This window comes from Coffea arabica, chromosome 6e, assembly GCF_036785885.1.
Source record: "Coffea arabica cultivar ET-39 chromosome 6e, Coffea Arabica ET-39 HiFi, whole genome shotgun sequence".
Taxonomy (NCBI): domain Eukaryota; kingdom Viridiplantae; phylum Streptophyta; class Magnoliopsida; order Gentianales; family Rubiaceae; genus Coffea; species Coffea arabica.
This window is the reverse complement of record NC_092321.1, coordinates 47,674,795-47,685,905: the sequence shown is the minus strand read 5'-3', so window position 1 is coordinate 47,685,905 and position 11,111 is coordinate 47,674,795. Positions and strand designations below refer to the sequence as shown.

Below are 11,111 nucleotides of genomic sequence, written 5' to 3'. Positions count from 1 at the left end.
ACAGGGGACAAACTTTGAAATCATGGTTTTGGAAGAAAGGGTCGAGCTAGTGTATAGGTTATTTTGTTAAGTTCTTTTGCAACTGAAACCCTAATTGTATTTTGAACAGTATGAATACTTTGGCTTGTACTTTAGTTAATCTGTTCAAGACTCCAATGTAAATAAGTATTTAACCTTATTTTTTATTAAGTGTATTCATTTGAGATGTTGCGCTCTTATGGCTTTGGTGAACGTTTCATGTAACCGCTGGACGATTGGGCGAGCACGGCATTTGAAGAGGAAAGAAAAAATTTCTGGCGGAAAATTTTTTTCAGAGAATCCGGCCGCATATCCAGCCAGTTCTTGGCCGGATTGTTGGCCGGATTGACAGGGGAAGTTGAAAAAATTTGGTTTAGCCACTGCCTTGAATCCGGCCGTTAATCTCGGATTGTGACGTGGCCATTTCAGTTCATTTTTTTGTTTTCGTTTCACTTTTCATTGAAGTGTTCACGATGTCCCATTCCACCATATGATTTGGTAAGTTATATTTGGGCTTGGTGGTCTTCAATTGTTCGTTTTCTTAGGGTTCTATCGCACGTAATATAGGGTTTGTGTGATTCGTCTTCGTAGTCCTGGCGAGAGCTGGGCAGGCGGTCCGCTAAACTCTTTGGTTCGCCTTAGGGGGAGGTGGGGCTGTCACAAAAACAAGTTTGATAAGTGCAAGAAAGTTGAGCAAAAGCAAGGTCTCATTTAAGTTCAAGATGGTCTTCGCGGGTAAAACAGTCGTGCCTGTGCAGTCTTGGGAAAACGGCCATATCTCACTGTAGGAAGGTCGGAATCAGGTGCCGTTAGCGGCGTTGGAAACTAGATTCGAAGGGATTTCCAACGGTACCAAATGTACACTCTAGTTCATCTCCTATCAATAACAGTGATCCAGGGAAGTCGGCTGAATTTTCAGTTCTGATCAGCTCTAAAACCCTAGCAAAGTTACACTAGTTCTTGATGCTAACTTCACTTGTTTTGGTTCAAATTCATCCAAATCAATCTCCTAGGGTTCATATACAGGGGAGAAAGTTACCTAGTACCATTGGAGCTCAAAATGCAACACACATAATGGATTAAAAGAGCCAAAACAGTCTAGCCAATCAAAAGAACCAAAACAGTCCACTACTTGCTCAAAACAACCACTTTTCTTGCTTCATTTCCATTTTAACTCACACCAAACCTTAAACCAATGTTTAGCCAAGTTTCTTAGACTTAATTAAGGTGCAAATGAACCAAAAAATCAAGGAGAAACCTCCTCTACCAAACCAGTCAGCCAAGGAGAAGAAAAACAGTCCACTAGTTCACTTATCTCACCAACCTTCATCCTTTCATTGTAGTTAACTTAAACATCATACCAAGTATTATCCTTAACTCAAAAAGGGTCCAAAACATGTAAATATATGAAGGAAAGCTATGAACAAAGCTTAAGCAATTCATCAAACACATGGTATGCAAAACAACAAACCATACTACCACTTGTTTAGTTCAAGAATTTTAACCACAACCAACATCCATTTGGCTCCTAGTTTGCCATCAAAACTTCAAATATTTGATATGGTACAAGAAAGCTAGGATTTAAGGTTCACATATCTCTCTTATATGAAGCTTGAAGCACCAAAACAAACCACCAAAACCAAAGCTCTAGTCTTGAAACACACTCTAGGGTTGAAGGTGATTCACTCACTAACTCAAGTTCCTTCTCTTATGATTTTTGTTCAAGATCAAACTAGGGCTTTAAAAGAAAAAAGATGGAGTTTTCTTCCTTCCCTTGGAAGCTTCAAGAGAGTCAGCCAAGCTAGGGAAATAATGGCTCCAAGATGGTTTAAATTTCCTCTAATCCTTTGGTCAAACAAGGTGGATGGCTAGGGTTTTGCCACTTGGCCCAATCTTGACCCTTTCTTCCCTTAATCTTTGACTAATGAAGTTTCTACACTCCAAATGTTCCAATGTCTATTTAATACCTCTAAACTATCATATAAAGTCCCAACCACAATAAAAGAATATTTGGACAAAGTATATGCGGTGAAATAAAATAAAGCCAACTCAAGAAAATGTTACAATTCAAGTAAGAGCAATAATATGCAATGCATGGAATTGTTATAAGTGATTTAACCTTAGGGTAATGCAAGTAATTTTTGGGAGAATTCATATTTTTAAGTGAGGGTTCTCACAGTGCCTTCAAAACCTAAGGTGGAAATGCCTAAGGTCTTGAGCAACACTGCAATTTCTACTATTTGAAACTGGGATATCCATTGTTATAAGTGCCATGGACATGGTCACAAAGCTCTCCAGTGCACAAACAAATGAGTTATGGTGATTAATGCAAATGTACATATTGAGTCTGTAGATGAGAAGGAGTTTGAAGGGATGCCTCCTGTGACTGAGAATCAATCCGATGGGGAAGAACATGAACATGGAGAGGTTATCTTGGTGACTACAGTCTGAAATGTGCAAGTCGAGAAGGACGTAGATAAGAGACAACGCACCAATATCTTATACACTAGGTGTCGTGTTGGGGATAAGGTGTGCAATTTAATTGTTGATGTTGGGAGTTGAGCAAACTTTGGGAGTACAATCATGGTTGATAAGTTTACACTACCAATAATTGATTATCCGAGTCCACATACCATACACTGGTTTACCAACGATGCGAGTATACAAGTTACAAAACAAGTTCTAGTGGCTTTTCAGCATTGGGAAGTACAAGGATGAGTTATTGTGTGACGTAGTTCCTATGTAAGCAAGCCATATTCTACTTGAAAGACGTTGCAATTTTACAAGGAGTTGATTATAGCGAACTTTCTAATAACTATTTGTTCTAACGTAAGGCTAGGAAGATTACTCGTACCCCGCTGACCCCGTAACAAGTGCATGAGGACTTGTTGTATTTGAATCCGAGCTAAAGGACTAAGAAAGGAGTGGAAAAAAAAATCTAATTGTTTGTTGATTGGGCCATCATTGGAGGACTCAATATTTTCCACTAAGCCATCAACTTATTCTCCGTTCTATTCTTTTATGGCTAGTTTGTAGGGATTTAAACAAGGTGATCACAACTTTTTGAACGAGAAAAGGTCAAAGATTTGAGGACAAAAATTCTTTTAAAGAAGGAGAATGATATGGATGTGGTTTGAGCAAAATTAGTTGAAGAGTTTGTTCAAGGAAGAGGTAGAAGACTTTGCATTGTAGGCCACAGGCACGTCCTGTGACTAAACACAAAAAAATTGTGACAAGAAGACTTGTTTCAAATAAGACACGGACACATTAGAATAGTTGTTTGCTAATCCACAGATTTTGTACGATTCATTTAGTGATTTTTTGGATTTTTCCTATTTTATCCATTTTAATTAATTATTGTTTGGCTTTAAACTAAATTGTTTAGTTAGTTATTTTTTAGTCAATAAAGAGGCCAATGTGTATTAAGCCTTTGAACTTAATGGGCCAATTATTGAATCAAGTTTATTTGGTTATTAGGGTTAGGTCCATAGGGATTAATCTAGAAAGTTTCTTCTTTTAAATAAAGTTATATGGAACATAGTTAATCAGTAGAGTGATTTTATGATATTGAATCTTTGAGGTTTTCTACAGGTTAGAGTGGAAACTCTTATCTTTCAAATCTTGGTTCACTTTGAGCATATTCTTGAATATTGAATATTTTGTCAATTTGGTATTCACCCAAGTTGTGGCTAACCTACCCAAATTTCGTCCAAACCTATCTCGTTACGAATTGGGTTTTCCTGTGAGATTACATGTTTCTCTCATTTTAGGGGAATTAGTAGCAGTGCCTTTTTTACTTAAAAATAAAACCCACGGTTAAGTTTCTGATGAAATCAACAAATTTTAACAAATGAAAAATTTTGTATCAACATTTTGAATGTTTTTTGTCATAACATTTTGAATGTTATTTTTTCCTTGCTAAGAGAAATGAAATGCAATTGTACAGTTAGAATGAATTAATTATTTAAGAATAAAATATATGAACCGTGTTTATATCCAACTTCGCATGAACATTTAATTATTCTACTTTATATCTTTCCAATTGAACTTTTTCTTTTAAATTTGTTTTTTCTTTTCTTCTTCTTTTTTTCCCTAGGAAACCGAGCACATTCTGATTAACAATGTAAATGATCATCACTGTATACAACCCAATTCATATTCATTATATTCATTATGAGTAAGCATCCACAAATAGATGGACTGAAAAACTTTGCTTCACAAATAGGATAAACATCCACTCACTAGTCGAAACTAGTATGAAGAATCAAGAGAAGTGTCCTCTTTCATCTTCAGACACTGACAATTACTATTAAATTGCTCAGAAAAAATATCAGAGCACGATCTAGAAGAAATCCTCACAGAGAAACCTTCACAACTACCATTTGATGGTGTGTGCTGGTGTAACACAATATGGTCATCAACCACAGCCAAAAACGTCATAGGCCACACTTAAAAGGGCCCTTATTGATAGCAATTTCTTTCTTTCAATGGGGCAAGGAGAGGAATTACAATTCAATATGCCCTCAGAGAGTATTAATTGTTAGGCCTTAAAAGACTGTACTTGAACTGGAAGGAAAAAGTCAATATATTTGAGGTGCACCTAAATGTGGATGCAGCAAGGAGAGTGATAACCAATTGCACTCCTCCTTGCCTGATATAGGTGTAGGTAAGTATAATTGCCAATTAGTTTTCAGGACTTGAGGAGAGTTGGACTTAAGGGACTAGGCCAAATTGCGTGGCTAAAACAATAGTTGTTTTTGGTTGGTTAAAATTGTCTTCCACTATAGGTTTGTCCAAAAGACCATTTTGGAGGGGCTACGTTGTTGGAGACTAAAGACCTCCCATCACTCGTAGTGACCTTGAATGAGAGTGCTTGACCATCGAGGTAAGAATTGCTTTGCCAGTTTTGACCCCAGTTGCGAGACATTGCTATCCAACCAGTTCTCGTGCCTTTGATGGATAGAGACACAACATCACCCGCTCCCCCAACATTAGTCACCAGTACAAGGTTGAAGTATGAATGCCCATTTATTGTGAATTTAATTCCACCACTCTTCCTGCAAGGAACCCTGTAGAAGCCAAAAGATGCTATTAGTTTTTCATATTTTGTTTCTCCATGCTAATTCTTTTTCTTTTTTTTTTCCCCTTTCTAAAGGAGCATTAAGTGCTCAAAAGAATTAGTGTTTTTAGAAAATTTTATAGAAAATATGCTATAACAATTTGAGGTGTACGAGGTAAAAAGATAATTAAAAAACATGTAAAAGAATTCTAAAATTTTTTCTGGAAAACTCACAAATCGAGACAGACCTAAATCACTTAATTTCTAGCCCACCAAAAAACAAGCAAGTGCTTTGGAGTTTGGAGCAAAGAATTTGTTGAGACAAATTAAAAGGGATAGTGGACCAGAAATATGACTCTTACCTTCTATACTGAACAGGGACTATTCCAGCTTCATACTGCGCGATGCGTTGAAATATTGGTTGTGAAAGATCAAAATGCTTCAACGGAGGGTTACACCACCCTCCGTCATTATTTGGAAGAGCATTATTGGGAGGGCAGAAGTTTGTGGCTGTAACCATGATGGATCCCGAGAGGCACCACTTCCCAGCATTTACACATTTGATCTCAAAACAAGCTCCACAAGCTTGTCCATTGTTGAAAAGAGCAGTACTCAATGCAGCTGTGCTTGTACCATACCCTTGACTGTACAGATTCCCATAACCACAAGCTCCTCCTGCAGCAAAATAATGTTCCATTACTATAAAGTGTTCATGCTAATATCATTTTTTTCTCGTTACTATAAGAAATGAAAAAACAAACATTTTTTTATTTGATCTTTTTCTTACCCATTGTACCAGAGGCATCATTTCCACCATAGAATGTTGCATGGGCTGCTGACCAAGCGCTAGGATTAAGACTGTGGACAGTCTTCAGCACGAATGTACTGATTAACAGGAAAACTTGAATGCTTTCCATATTTCTGCTGCAAAAAATTGGGGGTACGAAAGAAGTATCTTTCAAGAACTATTTAGGTAGCCAAATAAAGAAACAGATCCTATAAATTTGTTATACACTTCAACTCTAACTACAAATGAAAACTTTCAGAGTTTCAAGTTGGTTAGAGATGAAGAGAATGTGAGGCAGATACGAAAGAACGAAGAAGTATTTATAGACCCCAGTGAACACAAAAGTTGAGGTGCCAGTACTGACTGGAAGTTAGAAAAGAAATCAAGAAATATATTTTCTTCATCCTAATATCCAGTTGGAAAGTGGGTAACATGGTTAGTTGAGGTGATGACCATAGGGTCCATGTGAGAACATCTTCGTTGTACTATAACAGAATTTCAAAATATACACAAACAATGATTATACTCAAAAAATTGGTCTGATTATTAAATTGAGTTTTATAGTTGGAATTTTGCATTTCATTTGCACTTCAATCATTACCTTCATTCAAGTGCAAGTAAAAAATCTACACTGAATAAACACTAAGATCTTCCTCAAAGTCTTTACATGTATTAGTTGTTGAAGGCAACAAGTTCATCATTTTTACTCTTTCAATTTCCCTTAGCCACTGAAAAATGGATAATTCTACTATGGACTGCAAATATTTTAAATAAATAACAAACTCAAATACTCACATGACATTGACACCGAAATCTGTATATTACGAATGGATCATACAAAATTTTAATCTCATAGAATTAATTATTAGACCTATTGACATATAACATTTCGGATCTGCAGTTAACAGTATAATGTACTCGACTAAGAGGGAGTATTAATTCAGCATGAAACATAGGAATAACAGTCTTTTGTGGGTGAGTCCATGTTGTTGACTTCGCCATTTGATTGTAGAAAGGATTTGCTTGTCTTCTTAGCATGAATAAATGATGTAAAGATTTCTTAAAGCCAATGAAATCAAGCAACACAAGTCTATGGCAAACCTGAAGGTGACAAGTATTCCATAACCAAAATTCAATGAGGTCACATACTGGTGTTAGGATCTTTAAAGATTTGGAAAGTGAAATTGTCATTACATGGTAGCTGTTGCTTATGTTAAGAAGAATGTTGATGGAGATATACTAGTGTTCAACGGCTCATACTGAATAATACTCACTTTTACTCTTTGGACTAAGAATTGAAAATTTTCCTAGTACCAATTCTATATTAATGTTGTACTGGTTCTTATTGTTAAAATTACTGATTTGAGAATTTTAGAGGTAATTTTGTTTTTAAATATCAATACATAATTATTTTGCATATGGGTTTGAGCCTTTTTTTTAGTAAAAATAAATTTAAATGGGTTCGATTCTGATTATTACTATGGATCAAGATATTCCCCCAAACCATAAGTTGCTCGTAGAATTTTTACAGATAGTCTATTAATACAACTCTAGTCATATTCCAACACAACACATGAGTTTGTGTGGTGATGCCACCAGTACCAATACAAGACAAATTGTATCAAATTGTGTCAGTTTGACTTTCTTGTTGATGCCGTATTGTACTCTCTTTTGCGATGGAGTAGCCGTATTGTACTCCCTGAGATCACAAATTAAGAGAAATTCTTTGACTGAATACAGTTGTTGGATCCCAAGTAGTAATTGGTTGACTAAAGAGGTTGAGCATTAAAAAGGTAACTAGTCTTAGAACTGTCTTAATCTGTAAGCTTTTTTTCCTGTCTAATACAAATTTAGTTAGTTAGTTAGTTATGTAAGCATCAGAATCAGTCAAAACTTTCGTTACTTGACTAAGATTTGCCCCCAAAAACAGAAAATGTGGATCCCAATATAAAGTCTAGCTTCAAATTTTCTTAAAATTGGTTAATTGAACACCAGTGTAGAACTTGTCAAAAGTAGTCCAATCAACTTTTTAAATCAGCCAATTTTAGCTTAACATTAAGTACAAAGGCCATATCCAAACAAGAAGACATCATAATAACTATTTACTCAAAACAAGCCCATTAGATATGTTAATTGAAAAGATAAACTTTGTTATATATACATTGACCTAATCAGTGAAGATTGCTGCCTTGAGGAGTATGTTTATTGTACATTCCAGTGGAGTTCTCAATGCGTAAAACATTTTGATGCGTACCGCTCGGAAATGGGAATCTTTGAATTAATGCTCATGGAAGAAAGCAATTCAATAAGATGATTTTCTAACAATAAAAGCATCTATTAGCTCCAAAAAAGAGATGTCCAAATTATAGATGCACATGGCACTGGGATTTGAATCAAGAATAAAATGCATGTGGTCATTAAATGGCAGTTTAAGTGCCAGATCTCACATGGGATAGCTTCTGACTTGTGAAGACAAGTACTGGGAAAGGAATTTCTTTATGGTACTAACTTCTCACTGAAAGAAACCAAGCTTGCTTCTGCATAAATAGGGTTAGAATACACTTACCCCCCTTAACACCATCCGTCCCCCGGGCCCACGTATTTGCACTCTTTTCTCACTGTTGTCTCCTTCAATTCTATTTCTTTTCACTTTACCCCTTTTAAACTTTGAGAGGCAAAAGTGAACCTTCTTTTCTTTCTTTTCGCTTTCCTTTTGTTTTTGCTTTCTTTTCCCTTTCTTATAAAATGCAACATATTTTGATAATAAAAGTTTAGAATTATTGTTGTGCCTTTTTATTACATAAGTCAAACCATTTTGTGAACCAGAATAACAAGGTAAATTATTAATTATATTTTCAAAAGTAATTTTTTTTTATAAGTGGGAGGTTTTGAGTTCAAAACCTCCTACTTACAATCCCTCTGAACTCTCGCCTTACCACCCAATCCAACCCCCTCTCTCCAAAATGGACAACCTAATACACTACCAAAAAGAAATTGCAGCTATTGATCAACTATTTGTGTACGGTATTGTATGACCTAAATTTCAAATGCATATCCATTTGAGTATTGAATCACGACAAATTTGTGTAGTTGTTTCTTTGAAAGTATCACAAATTTGTGTTAAAATCCTATAACTCATTATCAATCTATTATTCAGAGTGAAAATTAACAAATATGGAGATTGTACCAAAGCTTAGAGAATGAAGTTAGACAAATAAAAATCTTAATTCCAAGTATACCAAAGAAAATATACCTGTGAGTAAGTAGTGGGATGGAAACATCAACAAGAAAAAAGGAAAACAAGAAGAAATGAAAACAAAAATAAAGGAAAAAGGGGAAGATAAAAAAATTATGACCGGTAGGGCAAATCTGTCCACCAACACTTACACTTAACGCGAATGAACTTTGTGTTTTCTTGACCATTTTGTGTTAAGTGTCCGTTCTATTTTGGTCCTTCACTCTATCCATCATCATAGTTGTGTCTACCATCCTTTTCGATTAATTTTGACAAGCTCCTGCGTCCTATGAGAACAACTCAAAATTTCTTTCTTTGCAATTGGATGGAGAGGCTGATGTTTTCTCGTCCCTCAAGTACCAAGTTAATTGTACCGTTTCGTTTTAATACAAATTTTTACTGATTTCTACGTGATTCTTTACGAAATTATGCCTTTACACAGTCGAATTTGGACAAAAAACGTTCAATATCTAAAAGGTTAGTGGGACTGCACGAGAACAATCTCAAGATTAGATGACGATACTGTAATTTTAACAAACACTATGAAATTTAGTTCGTATACTTAAACTAGCTTACTTATGAAAAGACTAATTCAACTTTGCCCCTTGAATTTTACATCCATTGATGATATTATAATTTAAAGTATATTTTAGACACTTTATACTCTAAATATTTTATGTATCCCGTTTTACCTCAATAGTACAAGGAATTCTATTGGACAATTTCATGACAGCATTATGTTTTCTCCAATTAGTTTCACTTTGCACCATTTAATTTTTTTTATTGATTTTCAAATTGCATGCTAAACTTCAATATGGAACCTTTTGCACCCTAAAATGTTTTGATAGAGCTATTTTTGTTTAATACCCATTAAAAATTTGACCGATTTAACATATAGTATGTTTAATTGCCCCATTTTAGTCAAATACTGTGACGCCCGAAAGAAGAAGAAAAGGAAAAATTCTGGTGAACAGTGACTTTTGCAGAATCCGGCCGCAAATCCAGCCAGTTATTGGCCGGATTGGGTTGGCCGTTTGAAAAAAAAATTGTTCAGCCACTGCCTTGAATCTGGCCGGAAATTCGGCCAGATTCTGGCCGGATTGTGACCTGTCACAGTCGGCAGCCAAGTTTGACTGGCTGTTTTCCTTCATTCTTATCTTGTTTTGGCTGAAGTTGGTCTTCATTTTTGCTCCCTCTTGCCCGGCTCTCTAGAGAGGAAAAACAAGAGAGATTTCTTCATTTTTGCTAGCTTCAATCTTTGCTCAAATCTTGAGATTTCACTGATGGTTTTGGAAACTACTCCATACAAGTGTGTACTAAGGAGGTTTTGTAACGGCCCCACCTCCCCCTAGGGCGTACCAAAGGGTTTGGCGGACCGCCTGCCCAGCTCTCGCCGGGACTCACTCAAGCACTACAGTCCTCAAATAAATTACAAGATAAAACTCAAATATACATCTTACTAGTCAACTAAAACAAGTACAAGTTCACTCGTCTATAATCGAAACACTAAACACCTTCCTGAGCGATCCTCGCGTCGGCCCCCTGCTAAGGAAAACAAAAGGAAAGGGGTAAGCTATATGCTTAGTAAGTAAACAGGGGCAAAAGCGTAAATCTCACATATTCACAATTACCCAGTAAGAGTAAAGCAAAAGCAGAAAAATAACATCACATAATAAGGATACGGGTGGCTCCAAAGCCAATTCATGTGCCATGTATGATCTCCTGCCGACACTCCGTCGACCACAAATAATGGTCCGTAGAACTCCACTTGTTCTCCCACCGTACACCTTATCACCCTCTCTGGCCAGTCACCTCACAAACTTGCCCGGGCGAACGAAATCACAAACTTGAGCTTGAGTCACAAGCTCGGGTCACAAACTTGGTCCACATAATCGGTGAACCGGATTCACAAACTTGGTGACCTCAATCCAGGTTGGACTGACTTCGACCAAGCCCTAACCGGCTCGAATAGTCCATCTAGGTATTGAGATCGGGCCCCAAACTCACAAACT

At 36.3% G+C, this 11,111-nt stretch overlaps 1 protein-coding gene across 1 annotated transcript; it reads right to left on the bottom strand.

Annotated features, from left to right (window-relative positions):
• Positions 1-4,201: 4,201 nt before the first annotated feature.
• Positions 4,202-6,140, bottom strand: LOC113697447 (expansin-A1-like). The gene is made up of 3 exons (XM_027217061.2): positions 5,865-6,140; positions 5,440-5,752; positions 4,202-5,087 (listed from the first exon to the last, which is right to left on the bottom strand). The coding sequence occupies exons 1-3, from the start codon at positions 5,992-5,994 to the stop codon at positions 4,784-4,786; spliced, it is 747 nt and encodes a 248-aa protein (XP_027072862.1). The 5' UTR covers positions 5,995-6,140; the 3' UTR covers positions 4,202-4,783.
• Positions 6,141-11,111: the final 4,971 nt, after the last annotated feature.